Source organism: Eucyclogobius newberryi, unplaced genomic scaffold (genome assembly GCF_026437365.1).
Source record: "Eucyclogobius newberryi isolate DKJ021-1_F unplaced genomic scaffold, fEucNew1.0.hap1 SCAF_11, whole genome shotgun sequence".
NCBI lineage: Eukaryota > Metazoa > Chordata > Actinopteri > Gobiiformes > Gobiidae > Eucyclogobius > Eucyclogobius newberryi.
In genome coordinates this window covers 32,468,044-32,487,275 of record NW_027315735.1, presented here as the reverse complement: position 1 = coordinate 32,487,275, position 19,232 = coordinate 32,468,044, and the positions used below count along the sequence as shown (strand labels likewise).

At 45.2% G+C, this 19,232-nt stretch overlaps 1 protein-coding gene across 2 annotated transcripts in view; it reads left to right on the top strand.

The window, feature by feature from the left end:
* Positions 1–19,232, top strand: part of flnba (filamin B a) — a 96,686-nt gene that overhangs the window by 5,180 nt on the left and 72,274 nt on the right. For both annotated transcript variants that reach the window (XM_072439917.1, XM_072439916.1), the window contains exons 2-3: positions 17,828–17,934; positions 18,762–18,897. In XM_072439917.1, the coding sequence (XP_072296018.1) occupies positions 17,828–17,934; positions 18,762–18,897 (243 nt within the window). The remainder of the gene's footprint in view (positions 1–17,827; positions 17,935–18,761; positions 18,898–19,232) is intronic.

Here is a 19,232-nt window from a genome sequence, read left to right as displayed (position 1 = left end):
AGTCCTGGTCCAGTCCTGGTCTAGTCCTGGTCCAGTCCAGTCCTGGTCTAGTCCTGGTCCAGTCCTGGTCCAGTCCTGGTCTAGTCCTGGTCCAGTCCTGGTCCAGTCCTGGTGTAGATTACAAAGTTAGATGACACTGTGAATGTTGTTTTTACCATAAACAAAGTTAAAAAGCAAAAAGAGCTGATTGTAAATAAAAATGAAAAAAAAAAAGTTGAGTTGTAAACGTTCTAATAAAGGTATAACGTGATATTTCTGCCCTTTTGCGATTCATTTTACACGTAATTAAACTTTTAACACGTTTAAAGTCATGATTTGATAAATAACAATGCCTGAACCTTTATTTCATGAAAGGGTCTGTCAGGAAGTGAATCGTCGCTGCATTGTGGACGTCGCTTATTGATGACATCACAGAGGGATTCGGCTTAGAACGCGGCTTCGCTTCCTGTCATTTTTTATTTTTCAGTTTTTCTTCACAAACTGGGACGTGACCGATACAAAACCGTGATGAATATTTAGCACAGGGACTTTCCCGCCAAACTACATTAGAAAAACGTGAAAAGCTGTGCACTTTAAAACTCCATTTCGATACTAAGGAATAGACTCGATACCGATTTTGATAATAACAATGATTTTATTTTATTTTAACACTCTTTAAAGACTTTATAAAATGCTGCTTATTGTTTTGATACTTGTTTAAATGTTTAGTTAATGTTTGTTTATTTTTTGGTTGATGTTTCTCTCATCGTGTTCTGTTTTATTTTGAAAAACTTAAACTTTAAAAAATAAAATTAAAAAAAATGCTTCTTATGTAAAATTTAATGCCGTTGTGGGGAGAAAAAAAACAAAAAAATTGTGTTTTTGAGTTATAAACTTTATCTACATTTAAGAGAAAACTAATACTAATATTAATAAAATAAAAATATATTTACAAAGACATGAACTAATCTAACATTAAAACGTACACATCTTATTTGTCGAGATCATTCTAAAACTGTCCAGGAAAGATCAAATTTGTCCCGTTATGTGAGTTATGATTATGATACTTTATGGATACTCCTGCAATGGGGATCTAGTTTACGATCTTTGATAATCGTGACAACGCCGTCGCAGCAGCTGCCGTAGCCCATCATTATCGTGTTCCCTGAACGCGTCGCGTCCGCGGCGGGGTTCATATTTGTGCCGTTACGTACCTGTTTTGGAGCCGGTTCAACACTCGGATGAAGCAACGTGTCGATTTGTGTCGATTTGTCGTGTGAACGCTTTTTATTGTCTCAGTTTGAGCTTCTGGCTCAGAGATGTTGGCAAATAAAGGTTTAGAGTCCTGGTTTAGAGCCTTGGAGTCCCGGCTTAGAGCCCCGGTTTAGAGCCCCGGCTTAGAGCCCGTGAGCCCCGGTTTAGAGCCCTGGTTTTGAACCAAATAAAGGTTGAAATATGGCGATTTAATTTACAAATAAATCATTTTTTGACAGAAATGAGAAATAGATTAGTTAGGTAAGTAAATTTTATTTATATAGCACCTTTCACAGACAGAGGTCACAAAGTGCTTCACAAAACACAGAATAAAACAATAAAAACACAAAAAACTTACAGTGAACAATACATATACAACAATATACAGTAAAATCAGTCCGTAAAACAAGTGCATTTAAAAGGCTTGACTAAATAAAAAGGTTTTAAGCTGACCCTTAAAAGCAGTAACTGAGTCCAGTGACCGTAGGGAGAACGGAAGATCGTTCCAGAGTCTGGGGGCAACTGCCTGGAAGGATCGGTCTCCTCTGGTCCCAAAACGGGTGCGAGGAACCAACAACAGTTTCTGGTCCAAGGACCTTAGTGAGCGAGAGGGAGCGTACGGTTTAATCAGATCGCTGATGTACGATGGGACCTGACCATTTAAAGCTCTAAAAGTTAAAACAAGAATTTTAAACTGTATCCGGTAGGAGACCGGCAGCCAGTGAAGGGCTTTAAGAATGGGTGAAATGTGGGCCCTTCTATTTGTGCGGGTCAAGATCCTCGCTGCAGAGTTCTGGACCAGCTGCAGATGAGAGAGTTCCTTCTTGTTAAGACAGGAAAACAAACTGTTACAGTAGTCTAAACGTGAAGACACAAATGCATGAATTATAAATTCCAGGTCATTTTGAGACACCATTTTCCTGAGCTTAGAGATTTTCCTCAACTGAAAGAAACAGTTCCTCCAGATTATTCTTTTTTGCCGTTTTTGTCCGTATGCGTTTTAGAGCCCGTCGTGCAGATAACACTTATCAGAACACAACTGATCATTCACACTCGTTTCACACTCGTTTCACACTTGTTCTCGTTTCACACTCGTTTCACACTCTGTCCTGACAAAAATAAATCAAAGTCTGATTATAAACGGACTTTGACATAGGAGATAATCACTTTTATGATCAGTCACATCGTTGCTGATAAATAGTTTTGCTTTCGATGTTTCTCCTCTCGGGTTCGGCTCAGATTTAGATTCAGATTGTGAGATATCGGATTATGGTGTTGTCATTCTCACCTGCGCCGGGCCTTCTGGGAAATCAGCGGCAAAACCAACGCCGTTGCTACGCTTAAGCCCCGCCCCCTCCATTGTAAACACAGCACTGATCTTTATTGACACAGAAGTGACAGAAGTTTCCTGTTTGTCTCCCGCTACGGAAAAGTAAAGGGGCGTTTGTTAAAGGAGCACAGTGTAACTTTCCCAATGGGGCTGGCCAACATGTCCAAATAACTCCTTTCTAAATGTACAGTATTGTCCTGTTTAGTCATGGTTTAGACCCGGTTTAGTTCCGAATTAGTCCCGGTTTAGTTCCGAATTAGTCCCCGTTTAGTCCCGGTTTTGTTCTGGTTTATTCCCGATTTAGTCGCGGTTTAGCCCCGGTTTATTCTCGGTTTAGCCCCGGTTTAATCATGGTTTAGTCATGGTTTGTCCCGGTTTAGTCCCGGTTTAGTCCTGGTTTATTCTCTGTTTAGCCCCGGTTTAGTCATGGTTTAATTATGGTTTAGTCATGGTTTAGTCCTGGTTCAGCCCCGGTTTATTCTCGGTTCAGCCCCGGTTTAATCATGGTTTAGTCATGGTTTAGTCATGGTTTGTCCCGGTTTAGTCCCGGTTTAGTCCTGGTTTATTCTCGGTTTAGCCCCGGTTTAGTCATGGTTTAATCATGGTTTAGCCCCGGTTTAGTCCTGGAGAAGTAATGGCGGGTTAAAGGTGCACTGTGTAACTTTTCCAACATTTCTAAATAATACAATAATAAAAAATGTAAAGTATTAAAATCCGCCCCAATAAATGACACGTTGAAGTGTGCGTCGATGATGAGAAACTGAAGCTGCTGATTTCACTTTCTACATCGTATTTTATTTATGAAAATGCACAAACGATAACTACTGGACCCTAAAAGTACTTTATATCGTTAAAATCTGTGGATGAAGTGAAAAGAATGTTCATCGTTTTATTTTAGGGAGCGTCTGCAGAGCCGCGGCGCGCGGCCAAAACTGACATGTTATTTTTGTGCCGGCCGCGCGCCGCGGCTCCTGAAAGTGCGCCGCTATTTGACCGCGTTTTAGCGCCGTTTTAGACCGCGCCGGGTTAGGGTTAAGGTTAGGGTCAGGGTCAGGATCAGGGTCAGGGTTAGGGTTAAGGTCAGGGTTAAGGTCAGGGTTAGGGTCAGGGTTAGGGTCAGGGTTAGGGTCAGGGTTAGGGTCAGGGTTAGAGTTAGGGTTAGGGTTAGGGTTAAGGTCAGGGTTAGAGTTAGGGTTAGGGTTAGGGTTAGGGTTAGGGTTAAGGTCAGGGTTAGAGTTAGGGTTAGGGTTAGGGTTAAGGTCAGGGTTAGAGTTAGGGTTAGGGTTAGGGTTAAGGTCAGGGTTAGAGTTAGGGTTAGGGTTAAGGTCAGGGTTAAGGTCAGGGTTAGGGTTAGGGTCAGGGTTAGCCATAACGCTATAAGAGAAGTCCCGCGGTTCCTGAAACTGCGCAGCCATTTGACCGCAGTCCGCGGCTCTGCAGCCACGACCTTTATTTTAAACCTTTTTAGTTCTTTATCATTGTTTCAGCTTTAGTTCCGGTTTAAATCCAGTGTAAAAATATTGTGGCGACTTTGCTTAACTACATAAATAACCATAGTTTTTTTTTATTGTGATCTATTCACCATAACCTCACCACAGGAAGAAGGAAGGAAGTACTTTTGAAGATACACATTTAGATATATAGTATTAGTATATATATATAGTACATATTCTCTGTATTTTAAAGCAGGAGCAGTAACGGTTTAGAAAAGACGATAAAAGAATCACACCTTTGTTTTTAGCAGCTTTTACACAGAGTGCAAGATCTCTCGCTCTTGCTCTCGCTCTCGCTCTCGCTCTCTCTCTCTCATATAATAACTGGTGTATTTGTCCATCATTTGTGCGTTTAAGCGGTGCGTACGTTGTGCCGGGGGTTTGTGCCGCGCAGAGAGGTTTGTGGAGTCTCAGTGAAACTTCACGTGAACAAAAGGAGCTTTGAGTCAAACGTAATGGATCTGGATCGGGTTCTTCCTCCACTCTCGGCGGCGCAACCCATCCCATCCAACGGGCCTCGCTAAACCCGGTCCCGAACCCGGAAAAATGAGCAAACGCAGGCTTCAGCAAACGATGCATGGTATCGAAACAGAGAGGGAATAAAAGACCTCAGTATGACTAAAAAACAGAACAGAATCAAAGAGCAAACACTCTTTTTTTCCTCTCTATCTCTCTATCTCTCTATCTCTCTATCTATCTCTATCTCTATCCCCTCTCTATCTATACCTCTCACCCCCCTCTCTCTCCCCCCCCCTCCCTCTCACTGCAGATGTGCGGCGAGTGATGTCATGCGTCTCCAGATGTCCGGTGACAGATTTGTTATCGGTGTTGTTTCCCTCTGTGGTTTTGGGAAACAAATTGATGGTTAAATTGAGCAGATTTTCGTTTTGATGTTGTTCTGCAAACGCAGCGGAGCGACACTTCAACCGCCCTTCTATTAAAGAAACATTTAGAGCATTTAGTTTGGCAAAAATATCTCTATATCAATGTTTAAACGCTGCATTTGTGATCAGATTTATTTATTTCAGTGCAGATTTTAAATGCGTCCAAGAACTTTATAACCGTACTAACCAAAGTAAGGATCGTTTATCTCGTTAAAAAGTAGACAAACAGTGGCACATTTTTGCATAACAACCCTTATATCACCAGATAAAGCTGGAAAAGGCCTCTTATCCACGACTGTCTCTTATAGATTATCCCTTGTGAACAAAGTACATCGCAAAAGTATTGATACTGCAATAGTAGCCGACGCAGTATTCGGCAGCGCAATAACGTAAAGGTCCTCCATCTGAGAGAAATGTTCCGTTTTGAAGACTGAAGAGGCAGATTTTATTCAAGATTTTCCTTATTCAGTCAAAATTAGCCTTGATTTAGTTAAAATGTTGTCTCAGTTTGATGCCGTTTGACTAATTGAGACATGAACATGATTATCGCAGCACTTTACAGACGTATCACGGTCATTTCCCATATCGTTCTGCCTTAATCGCAGTTAATTTGGCCATTATAATCGCGACACAAAAGGTCCATGTCGTCCCTTAACTGGGGAGTTAACTGCAGGTTTTGCACGTTTCCATTTAGTGCAAAGAATGGCATTATATCACGTTTGTATCGTGTTCCTGAGTGAAAAAGCCTCGGAGTGACGCGGTTCTCTTCCCTGTCATTTGCTCCACAAACCTTTTAAATTAGTCTCGTCTTATTTGGCGGCCCTGTAGTTCTGACCGCGATTAGAGTTTGAACGCGTCTGAACTTCTCTGACACTTGCACTGAGCGTCCCGCGAGGCGACCGTTACTGCGTTTAGTCCGGCACTAAAGCGTTCGAGACTCTCAACAAAGTAAAACGACTGGAGGTGTGTTAAAAATTACATGTATATCGTAATGATATATTGCAAGGCTGTAATAAGTCTCGGTTTAATGCTAAATACTAGTCAAAATAGTTCTGGTTTGATCAAGTTCCAATTTATCTCCCATAGCCTTGGCCATGTCTGTTTTGGTCCTGTTTTGGTCCTGTTTCGGTCCTGTTTCGGTCCTGTTTCGGTCCTGTTTTGGTCCTGTTTTGGTCCTGTTTTGGTCCTGTTTTGGTCCTGTTTCGGTCCTGTTTCGGTCCTGTTTCGGTCCTGTTTCGGTCCTGTTTCGGTCCTGTTTCGGTCCTGTTTCGGTCCTGTTTCGGTCCTGTTATAGACCTACTCTAGTGGGGGTTTATGAAGTTTAAGTTTAGCCTTGGTTAGCCTGGGTTAGCCTTGGTTTACCTTGGCTTAGACCTGGCTTAGACCTGCTTTAGTTCTGGTTTAGACCTGGTTTAGACCTCTTTTAAATCTCTTTTAGACCTGGTTTAAACCTCTTTTTAGACCTGGTTTAGACCCCTTTTAGACCTGGTTTAGACCTCTTTTAGACCTAGGTTGGACTTGGTTTAGACCTCTTTTAGACCTCTTTTAGACTTGGTTTAGACCTCTTTTAGACTTGGTTTAGACCTCTTTTAGACCTGGTTTAGACTTGGTTTAGACCTCTTTTAGACCTGGTTTAGACCCCTTTTAGACCTGGTTTAGACCTCTTTTAGACCTAGGTTGGACCTGGTTTAGACCTCTTTTAGACCTCTTTTAGACTTGGTTTAGACCTCTTTTAGACTTGGTTTAGACCTCTTTTAGACCTGGTTTAGACTTGGTTTAGACCTCTTTTAGACTTGGTTTAGACCTCTTTTAGACCTGGTTTAGACCCCCTCTCCTCCCTCCTTCAGACTCGGTTCATTTCCGATGACGTAACGCCGTCAGTGTCCGATGATGTCACTCACCTGAGGCTCATTCTCCGGCTCTGAGCTAAGGCCCCGCCCCCTTTCGCCCCGCACTTCCCGTTTACACGCGTCTCGGCTTACCGTGAGCTCAGCGCCGCCACGACCACAAACGGCTCACAGACGCTCGAGCGTAACGGAGCGGAATCCCCCCCCTTTTCCATGTGTGCGGATCGAGTCTCCCAACGGGCCGTGTCCCGACGAGACGTGGGACATTATGGTTCCCATCGCTAACGAGAACGAGACCAGTGAGCGATATCGAGAACAAAAACACGAATCGGCCAACATAAAGCAGAGTCCCACTGGGTCCGCGGCCTGTCAAATCTGTCCATTTCCAATTTAAGTCCGAATTGTTCAATGTTCGCCACGATGTCGGTCCAGTCCTTGGTCGTTGGTGATGTTTGTGTCGGACATTTTTTCCCGCCGCCATGGTGACGCCATGTTTTCGGTTTGTTTCCCCTTTGCCTTCCGACCAAACCGCCACGATCTGGCCGGACGTTACGGAAATGTGCCAAAACGTGTCGGCACAAACGTCTTGGCTGAGGCTCGGCGGTCACAATTTCGCACCCTCCTTCGCAGATAAACTGTTTTGGTCCTGTTATAGACCTGCTCTAGTCCTGGTTAAGATCAGCCTTACTCATGGATTATCAAGTTTAGTTTTAGCCTTGGTTTAGACCTGCTTTAGTCCTGCTTCTGCTTTAGTCCTGCTTTAGTCCTGCTTTAGTCCTGCTTTAGTCCTGCTTTAGTCCTGCTTTAGTCCTGCTTTAGACCTGCTTTAGTCCTGCTTTAGTCCTGCTTTAGTCCTGCTTTAGACCTGCTTTAGACCTGCTTTAGTCCTGCTTTAGTCTTCTTTTAGACCTGCGTTAGACCTGCTTTAGACCTGCTTTAGTCTTCTTTTAGACCTGCTTTAGTCCTGCTTTAGTCCTGCTTTAGTCCTGCTTTAGTCCTGCTTTAGTCCTGCTTTAGACCTGCTTTAGTCCTGCTTTAGTCCTGCTTTAGTCCTGCTTTAGTCCTGCTTTAGACCTGCTTTAGTCCTGCTTTAGTCCTGCTTTAGTCCTGCTTTAGTCCTGCTTTAGTCCTGCTTTAGTCCTGCTTCAGTCCTGCTTTAGTCCTGCTTTAGTCTTCTTTTAGACCTGCGTTAGACCTGCTTTAGACCTGCTTTAGTCTTCTTTTAGACCTGCTTTAGTCCTGCTTTAGTCCTGCTTTAGTCCTGCTTTAGTCCTGCTTTAGACCTGCTTTAGTCCTGCTTTAGTCCTGCTTTAGTCCTGCTTTAGTCCTGCTTTAGACCTGCTTTAGTCCTGCTTTAGTCCTGCTTTAGTCCTGCTTTAGTCCTGCTTTAGACCTGCTTTAGTCCTGCTTTAGACCTGCTTTAGGCCTTCTTTAGTCCTGCTTTAGTCTTCTTTTAGACCTGCTTTAGACCTCTTTTAGATCTGGCCGGCCGTTTCGGAAATGTGCCCAAACCGTGCCGGCACAAGCGTCTCGGCTGAGGCTGGACTGTCGCAGCGTCGCAGATGAAGCGCTCGGGAGCAGAATAAACGGTTTAATCTGCACCGTGTGACCTCAGTGTGCGGGAATCGTCCCCTCCCGCTCATTACGTCCCGATGGACCCTTTCATTCACGTGATTACAAGGATTAACTTTTTGAGCCGCTTGAGTCAGACGCAGGAACGGGGCGGGGACATTTTTTAAAGGACGCAGTTGGAACTCCCTCTCCCCAGACACTTCACCAGTTCGGTTTTAATCAGAAGTACTTTGATAATAAGTAGTAGTTGATGTGATTGCAGAAGCTTTCGAAAAGGACTGTAGTAAATTAAAGTTAGAGTTGTACAATCTGCTGCCTCTGTCTGGACGACGTTGTTTGGTTGAAAGTGTGTTTTAAAAGTCTCTGCGTAAAATAGAAATGATTGATTGACAAGTCGTTTGGTCAGAAATACAAATTCAGCTGCTAAAATGATGGTTTGTCGCCGCTGTGATCGCGCTGTGTATTTGACATGTTCTGGACTTCTCTGCCGTCCGCATCAAAGCGATCATCGTAATGGGGCCCGTCGTCCTTTTTGCATCGTGAGTTTGATCGTGGAGTTTTGAGTCGTGAGTCAGAGCTGTGCCTCAGGCCTCTGTTCTGTCTGTTCTGTCTGTTCTGTCTGTTCTGTCTGTTCTGTCTGTTCTGTCTGTTCTGTCTGTTCTGTCTGTTCTGTCTGTTCTGTCTGTTCTGTCTTTTCTGTCTTTACCTGCAGCAAAGCACACCTGTTTACTCACACACACACACACACACACATGCATACACATGCATACACACACACACACACACACACACACATACACATGCATACACATATATATATACACACACACACACAGACAAATACAGACACACACACAGACAAATACAGACACACACATACACATGCATACACATGCATACACATGCATACACACAGAGTAATACACACACACACACACATACACACACACACACACACACGAATACACACACACACACACACACAGACACACACACAGACAAATACAGACACACACACACACACACACACACACACACACACACAGACAAATACAGACACACACACACACACAGACACACACACAGACAAATACACACACACACACACACACACACACACACACATACACACACACACACACACACACACACACACACACACACACACACACACACACACACACACACACACACACATATACACACACACACATACACATACACACACACACATACACACACACACACACACACATACACACACATATACACACACATACACATACACACACACACACACACATATACACACACACACATATACACACACACACACACAGACAAATACACACACACACACAGACATTCGCCGACATGATATTTTGTCGATTGTGGAGGAAATTAGAGACACGACACCTGGAACCTCGCTCTGTGCCATCTCGGGCTCCTTCCCCCTAAAAATATATTCTAGTGTGTATATTTCCACAACTGTTACCTAGCAACCATACTGTAAACAAGAGCCATAATATCCATACACATTTCCCCTCCAGTTATGATAAACAATAATACCTTATAACACCTTTTATTTTGTTGAATCTTCATTTAAACTGTGTGAGGTTTGTCAGTTAAGTGTAAACTGTCTCTTGTGTTTTCAACGGCGCGTCGCACATTGATGACATCACAGAGGGATTCTGTTTTTGCACTCGGCTCTACTTCCTTACGTCATTTTTTTTTTTTTCCCCAACTCTTATTTTCCAACATTTCTTCACAAACTGCAAGCGAACGGACATAAACCTCCGATAGATATTTACCACAGGTGCCCTCCCGCCAAACTAAGCCCCGTGGCGTACGGACCCTTTAGAACGCTCTCTTGGACGTTTGGACGCGCAGAGTTTGCTCGTAACTCCTCATCCCCGGGCCGCCCGCTCCCGATTCCCTGGGCGACGCCGGAGTTGTGAAATATCTGGGCGTGTCGCTGATAACAGAGGAATTCACTCTGTCAACAGCGGCTTCTGTTACCGCGACGACGACGACACCTGGAGCCAAACCCCCTGCTCGCGTCGCAGATTTAAGTGTCCCGGGTTGCGCAACGCGATCGTCCAAACGTCAAGTGGAAAACATTCCGCCGCGGTTTATTTATCCGCCCAGTCTCGTCACGTCTCGTCTCTGTCCATAAAGTCTGATAACGGAGGCATTTTTTTTTCTTTGTTGGTATTTAGAGTGCCATTTAAAGGGTCAATAAGAGGCAAAGGTGAAAGGCGGTGACGTGTGGACGAGCTTGTTTGCGGTTTGCAGGGGCCGTGAAGGACAACTGGCTGTGATTGATGGACCGCAAAGCACGAAGAACAAAGAAGCTCCTGATCGATCGACTCTAAACTGATACTGCGTCCAGAGAGCGTCCAGAGAGCGTCCAGAGAGCGGACAAAGACCCGCCCACGTGTGAAACATCTCTTTAAGCAGAAGCACAATGAATAAACACAAATATAGATATAAACGCCTAAGCCTCGTTGGCAGAGCAGGTCTCAGTTTGACTTCACTCTTAGTTTCACCTCTGATAGAATCTGGGTGGAGTTCTGGTGGAGTTCTGGTGGAGTTCTGGTGGAGTTCTGGTGGAGTTCTGGTGGAGTTCTGGTGGAGTTCTGGTGGAGTTCTGGTGGAGTTCTGGTGAAGTTCTGGTGGAGTTCTGGTGAAGTTCTGGTGAAGTTCTTTGTTTCAGATCATATTTGTCCTGTTTCACGCTTCTGATTAGTTCAGGCACAATAAAGCAGTGCTTTTCCACACTCTCATACTTTTAATGTCCTCTGTCCTCTGTCCTTTTCTCCTCTGTCCTCTGCTCCTCTGCCCTTGTCTCCTCTGCCCTTGTCTCCTCTGCCCTTGTCTCCTCTGTCCTTGCCTTCTCTGTCCTTGCCTTCTCTGTTCTCGCCTTTCCTCGTCTCCTCTGTCCTCGTCTCCTCTGTCCTCGTCACCTCTGTCCTCGTCACCTCTGTCCTTGCCTTATCTGTTCTCGCCTTTCCTCGTATCCTCTGTCCTCGTCACCTCTGTCCTCGTCCCCTCTGTCCTTGCCTCCTCTGTCCTTGCCTTATCTCCTCTGTCCTCGTCTCTTCTGTCTTAGTCTCCTCTGTCCTTGCCTCCTCTGTCCTCTGTCCTTGCCTCCTCTGTCCTTGCCACTGTCCTCGCCTTTGGTCTCCTCGTCTCCTCTGTCCTGTCCTCGCCTCCTCTGTCCTTGTCTCCACTGTGCTCGTCTTCTTGCCTCCTCTGTCCTCATCTCCTCTTTCCTCTCCTTATCTTTCCTTGCCTCCTCTGGTCCTCGTCTCCTCTCTCCTCTGTTGTTCGTCGTTTCCGTGGCAGCAGAAACGATAGCGGAGGGAACAATAGGACAGACCCGTGCTGGACCTGAAGTGAAAGAAAGGGCGGAGCCGCGGAGGACGATGTGAGACAAGCTCGAGGCAGAAACGCGTCTCAAATGATCCAGAATGTTCCATCACTAAACTTCACCTCTGCATCTGTGAGAAGTCCGGGATTCAGTTTCTTCTGTTTCAAAACGAGATCTTCGTTCGAGTCAGTATTGATACTGAAAGTATCAAAGTTGGACCTTTCCCGTCCAACGTTGAAACCAGGTCTAAAAGAGGTCTAAATCAGGTCTAAAAGAGGTCTAAATCAGGTCTAAAAGAGGTCTAAACCAGGTCCCGTGACGGTCTTGTTCATCAGAGCGATTAGAACGTGACAATGTTGAATAAATGGCTTTTATTGTGGTCAGAGTACCGTATTTTCTGGACTATAAGTCGCACTGGAGTATAAGTCGCTCCAGAGTATAAGTATATAAGACTAAATCTAAGTATAAGTCGCACCCCGGCCAAAACTATGAAAAAAGGTGCGACTTATAGTCCGCAAAATACGGTAGTAGTGTTTTGCGCCCGCCGGTGGTGCAGTGGTGAAGGGCGTTGCACATGTGTTGTTTCTACCATTGCAGCGGTGTAGGTCTGTTCCTTGACCTCAACTTTGCTGACTGTCTCTCCCCTCTCTCCCCCATTGTGACTGCGGTCGTCCTGTGTTACCATTGTGAACCTGTTACTGCTGCAGTGAGGCTGAATGTGCTGGGACGTTGATTATTCAAGGACAATTGTGTTCTGACTTTAAGGACAACGTGTTTACTCTGCATATTTCAAAACATCAATTTAGTCAACGGGTTTTAAAGGATATCTATGTATCAGGACACACATTGTATTGTAAGGTACTATGCCCCAGTTCTGCCCCGGTTCGGCCCTGGTTCGGCCCTGTTTCGGGCCTTGGTTCGGGCCCTGGTTCGGCCCTGGTTCGGCCCTGGTTCGGCCCTGGTTCGGCCCTGGTTCGGCCCTGGTTCGGGCCTGGTTCGGCCCTGGTTCGGGCCTTGGTTCGGGCCCTGGTTCGGCCCTGGTTCGGCCCTGGTTCGGCCCTGGTTCGGCCCTGGTTCGGCCCTGGTTTGGACCTGGTTTAGACCCGGTTTAGACCTGGTCCTGTATTAAACGTGCCTGGGCCTGGTTGAAGGTGGAGCAGAGCCGCGCCCGAAATGACTTCATGTTAATCAGTTACAACAGGCACAAAAACATTTCGCTCTGTACAATCTTTTCACCCATCCTCTCCTTTAGCTTTGAGTTGTAATTTTCCTAAGCTAATTAGCATATGAATTAGCTGCCCCAATGTGCACAGCTTCCCCTGCACCCCCTGGAGGCTTTAACTGGGAGTGCGACACATCTTAGCTTTGAGGGAAAACTATCTGCTTTTAAGTGCAAATCACAAAACTTTAAATGTTATTCAGCTGAAAAACCGTGCCAAAAAGTGCTAAAGCTAACCAGCAAGTTAGCTTCAGAGTGTTTGGGGCCTGTTCACAATGGCAATGGGCTCATTTGGAAGAAGAAAAATAAAAGAACACAAAAATGCCAAGGAATCCTGTGTAATTTAGTTAGATATCTCATTTTTTTTACTCATTCTTTTCTATTAAAATGTACATATTAAGTGTTTTTTGAACAGGGAAGATGGGCCTTTCCTTCTTTCTCTCACTCTTTCTTGTAGCTCTTTCTTGTTCACTCTCTCCCCCTCTCCTTCCCTCCCTCCCTCCTTCTCGTGTGTCTTTCTTTACTGCGTCTTCACGGCTCATTTACCTCGTTAGCGCTCGCTCGTTATTCAAACACATTTCTCTCGTCCCTTTCATGCGCTCCGCTCGTCAAACATCCTGCCACTGATCAACACCGGAAAAGACTACCGCTCCCACAATGCACCTGGAACCCAGCGCTCTAAAACACATTGCGCCACAGTCGAGTCTTTGATCGACGCGAGTCACAAATCTAGAAGTCTGTGTGCTCCGCAGTGTCAACACAAGAGCCTTTATTTACCTTTGGGCCGCGCCCTTCTTCTGTTGAATTGCCGCAGGAGTGAACTTGAGCAACCTTCATTTATTCCAAATCTGATAAAGCGATTAGTAACGCCTTGCAAAACATCATCAAAATACTCTTGCGCATATTCCAAACTTCTCGGCCAACAATTACCTCCAGTACAGCTTTGTTTGCTCATCAAGAGTATAAGTCGCTCCAGCCAAAAAATGCATAATAGAGATGAAAAAAACATATATAAGTCGCACTGGAGTATAAGTCGCATTTTTGGGGGGAAATGTATTTGATAAAACCAAATTCAAGACCAAGAACAGACATTTCATCTTGAAATGCAATTTAAAATAACAGATGAGAGAACATGGTGAATAGGTGTACGTATGCTAACGCTAACACCTTCAGCTACATGACGTATGCTAACGCTAACACCTTCAGCTACATGAGGCACAGACAGAACTGTGGTAAGTGTCTGGTATGTTAACGTAACATATGAACAGTTATTCAGATAACTATAGCATAAAGAACATGCTAACAAGTTTAGCAAAGCATCAGTTTTACCCCAAATCACTAAATCCATTGAATTCTTCTTCCTCTGTGTCACTTCTAAACAACTCCACAAACTCCAGAGGAAGAGGAAGTGCAGATTCTTCTTCTGCGTCGCTTAGAGCCTAGAGCGCCCTCTTGTGGTTGTCTGTGTGAAAATAACAAATAATATCACATAAGTCGCTCTGGAGTATAAGTCGCACCCCGGCCATAGGATTTTTTTTTTCTTCTTCTTTGTCTGAATACCTGCCGTTTGCGAGCTCGTCCGATGACTCTTCGCCCGCGTCTTTGTGTGGATTTCACAAGTTTGCGTTTTTGTGTCCTCCGTTGTCATTGGCACGCTCGCGGTCTATTCGCCTGTCTGTCCTCTTTTTATTAGAAAACTACACATTTTCTTCGATTTGATGCCGCTATCTTAAGTCGTGATTCACGCCGTGTTTGTTTGACTGATTTATCATGTCATTTTGTGCATCATAAAATAAGAAGTGATCTCCGTGAGCCGCGATATTCATTATATGTTTACCTTATTTTCCGCACTATAAGGCGCACCGGATTATATGGCGCACTGTCGTAGTGCGGAAAATACGGTAACACTGCCATCTCCGTTGTAACTCTTTGTAAGCGTTTGAAAGTCTGTTCACTCCAGTACTCGAGACTCCATACCGATACCACTCGGACACTCTCTCAAAAACAAACACACTGTAACTTTCCAGGCAAAACAATGGCATCTCCATGGAGACGAGCAGAGAAAGACACAGGGCGCACCTTTTAAAAGATCTGCTGTTCTGATTTGCCCGCGCTCTGCAGTAGCACTTTTGTCCGACGTTGTTGTATCTTCAGCGCCGAAACGACCTCTGGCCTTCGGGGCTACAATGGTTTCCGCGGAGACGGGGGCGAAACAAACACTCGAGTACGCTCAAGACGCCGCTCCCTCAGCTCGGAGTGCGTTACGTAAGCTTTAGGCCCGTCGGTGTTTACTGCGTGTGCTTTATTATCGTGCGGCTCAAGGCGAGGTTAAAGTTCGCCTCAAATCGTTGCTCTAGTTTCACTGCGGCTGAGATCACGGCTAAGATACAGCAGGAAATTAGTTTAACTCTGATTAGATTTATGTTTAAAGGACAAATATTGTGCATTTTTGCTTCGTTTTATTGGCCTGTATTCATGTTCTTTGTTTTGGCATTGTCTACAAAATGCTCTAAACGTCATATCTGCCTCATTCTTCCTATGCCGGGAATTTAATTTGAGCTCCATCTACTGGCAGCAGAGGGAAATGCAAAGGGGAGATAAACAAAAGCTTTCCCTCAACACGCTGATGTAAACACGCAGTTGTAATGATGGAGATTTGATGGTCAGAGCGAGTCTGCTCATTATTAAAACAGCAGATCTTTGTGACAGAACCGTGTGTTTTCTGAGGCTCAGAGGGAGAGGACCTGTTCAACATGATTCATGAAACACTCCCCTCAGGCAGGAGGCCACTCCCGTCAGGCAGGAGGCCACGTTATAACACTTTAACACTTAACATTTTAACAATATATTGTAATATTCATTGCACTGTTCACTTTTGCACTATTCTGACCAACTGTAAATTATGTATATATTCAGACCAAATCTATTTTATTTTATTTGTAAGTTCATAATTGTATGCACGCTCTCTTTGATATATCTTGCTACTATTATTATTCATTGTTGTATGTTGGTTTCTAGTTTGTGTATTCTGTTCACTGACGATGGAAATAAAGCACTTCCAGGTTTAGTTTGTCTCCACACGTTAGTTATTTTGTGAAATATTTTGGCCATATCTTAAAAACGGTGTCACGGTGTTCTTTGACCAAGCGGTTGTTATCTGGAGGTGGATTAAAATGAAAAGGAGAGGAATGCGGTGCGTTTGGGGCGGAGATTATGGGTTCAGAGACACGGCCTGGCACTGCACCGCTGGCTTTTCATGGATTTAGAACGTTCAGCACAATTACAATTATGATTTCTGCATTAAAAAAGATCTAAACGCGCATTAAAGTTCACACAGACGTTACACCCACTCCCCGCAGTATGACATTATTCTTTATGCATCGTTAATGAAACACCTGACCTATAATTGTGTTTTAAAATGTGTTAAACTTTATAAACAGCAAAGTTATTAAAGAAAATACAATAAGAAAAGCCACATTTTCATAATTCCATTCCACATTGAAATTAAAGTCTTTGTGGACATTATTTTCCACATTTGATGATTTGGCTCCTTGTGTGCCTCCTTGTGTGCCTCCTTGTGTGGCTCGGTGTCGTGGCTCCTTGTGTGGCTCCTTGTGTGGCTCCTTGTGTGGCTCCTTGTGTGGCTCCTTGTGTGGCTCCTTGTGTGGCTCCTTTTGTGGCTCCTTGTGTGGCTCGGTGTCGTGGCTCCTTGTGTGCCTCCTTGTGTGGCTCCTTGTGTGGCTCGGTGTCGTGGCTCCTTGTGTGCCTCCTTATGTGCCTCCTTGTGTGCCTCCTTGTGTGCCTCCTTGTGTGCCTCCTTGTGTGCCTCCTTGTGTGGCTCCTTGTGTGGCTCGGTGTCGTGGCTCCTTGTGTGGCTCCTTGTGTGGCTCGGTGTCGTGGCTCCTTGTGTGCCTCCTTGTGTGCCTCCTTGTGTGCCTCCTTGTTTGCCTCCTTGTGTGGCTCCTTTTGTGGCTCCTTGTGTGGCTCGGTGTCGTGGCTCCTTGTGTGGCTCCTTGTGTGGCTCGGTGTCGTGGCTCCTTGTGTGCCTCCTTGTGTGCCTCCTTGTGTGGCTCGGTGTCGTCGCTCCTTGTGTGCCTCCTTGTGTGCCTCCTTGTGTGCCTCCTTTTGTGCCTCCTTGTGTGCCTCCTTGTGTGGCTCCTTGTGTGGCTCGGTGTCGTGGCTCCTTGTGTGGCTCCTTGTGTGGCTCGGTGTCGTGGCTCCTTGTGTGCCTCCTTGTGTGCCTCCTTGTGTGCCTCCTTGTTTGCCTCCTTGTGTGGCTCCTTTTGTGGCTCCTTGTGTGGCTCGGTGTCGTGGCTCCTTGTGTGCCTCCTTGTGTGGCTCCTTGTGTGGCTCGGTGTCGTGGCTCCTTGTGTGCCTCCTTGTGTGCCTCCTTGTGTGGCTCGGTGTCGTCGCTCCTTGTGTGCCTCCTTGTGTGCCTCCTTTTGTGCCTCCTTGTGTGCCTCCTTGTGTGGCTCCTTGTGTGGCTCGGTGTCGTGGCTCCTTGTGTGGCTCCTTGTGTGGCTCGGTGTCGTGGCTCCTTGTGTGCCTCCTTGTGTGCCTCCTTGTGTGCCTCCTTGTTTGCCTCCTTGTGTGGCTCCTTTTGTGGCTCCTTGTGTGGCTCGGTGTCGTGGCTCCTTGTGTGCCTCCTTGTGTGGATCCTTGTGTGGCTCGGTGTCGTGGCTCCTTGTGTGCCTCCTTGTGTGCCTCCTTGTGTGGCTCGGTGTCGTCGCTCCTTGTGTGCCTCCTTGTGTGCCTCCTTGTGTGCCTCCTTGTGTGCCTCCTTGTGTGCCTTCTTGTGTGCCTCCTTGTGTGCCTCCTTTTGTGGCTCCTTGTGTGGCTCGTTGGCTCATTAGTTTCTAAATGTTTTCTGTTGCAGACTCGAAGGCCATTGTGGACGGGAACCTGAAGCTGATCCTGGGCCTGGTCTGGACCCTGATCCTGCATTACTCCATCTCCATGCCCGTGTGGGAGGGAGAGGAGGAGGTCTGATATGACATGATTACAAACATATTACATAGTTACAAACATGATATTACATTATTACAAACATGATATTACATTATTTCAACTATACCATGACCTGGTCCAGTCCTGAGGGTTAGTTTAGCCATGAAACGATGGACGATCACTTGTTTCCTCAGATTTAGCACATTTCTCAATTTTTTTGTTAGCGCTGGGTGAAAAAACGCTGAATTTTTGACTAAATCACAACTTGAAAAGAACTAAATTCGGACTAAATCCCAACTTGAAAATAACTAAACTGGGACTAAATCACAACTCGTAAAGAACTAAATTGGGACTAAATCACAACTAGAAAATAACTAAACTGGGACTAAATCACAACTCGTAAAGAACTAAACTGGGACTATATCACAACTAGAAAATAACTAAACTGGGACTAAATCACAACTCGTAAAGAACTAAACTGGGACTAAATCACAGCTAGAAAAAAAATAATTAAACTGGAACTAAACCAGGACAAGGCCAAGACTAAATCACAACTAGAAAATAACTAAACTGGGACTAAATCACAACTCGTAAAGAACTAAACTGGGACTAAATCACAGCTAGAAAAAAAATAATTAAACTGGAACTAAACCAGGACAAGGCCAAGACTAAATCACAACTAGAAAATAACTAAACTGGGACTAAATCACAACTAGAATAAAAAAGAATTAAACGAACTAAACCAGGACAAGGCCAAGACTAAATCACAACTTCATCCCCGCCCTCAAAGTTACTCAGTGCGTCTTTAATCCTCCTGCATCACTGTCGTCATAAACCCTTCGTGTCTGTGTTTTTATTCCCAGTCTGAGTCCAAGACCCCGAAGCAGCGACTTCTGGGCTGGATCCAGAACAAAGTGCCCGACCTGCCAATCACCAACTTCAGACAGGACTGGAGAGACGGCAAGGCCCTGGGAGCTCTGGTCGACAGCTGCGCTCCGGGTAACGACAAAGTGTACTCGCGACGTGTACTTATAACGTGTACTCGCGACGTGTACTTATAACGTGTACTCGCGACGTGTACTTATAACGTGTACTCGCGACCTGTACTTATAACATGTACTCGCGACGTGTACTTATAACGTGTACTCACGACGTGTACTTATAACGTGTACTCACGACGTGTACTTATAACGTGTACTTGCGACGTGTACTTATAACGTGTACTCGCGACCTGTACTTATAACGTGTACTCGCGACGTGTACTTATAACGTGTACTCGCGACGTGTACTTATAACGTGTACTCGCGACGTGTACTTATAACGTGTACTCGCGA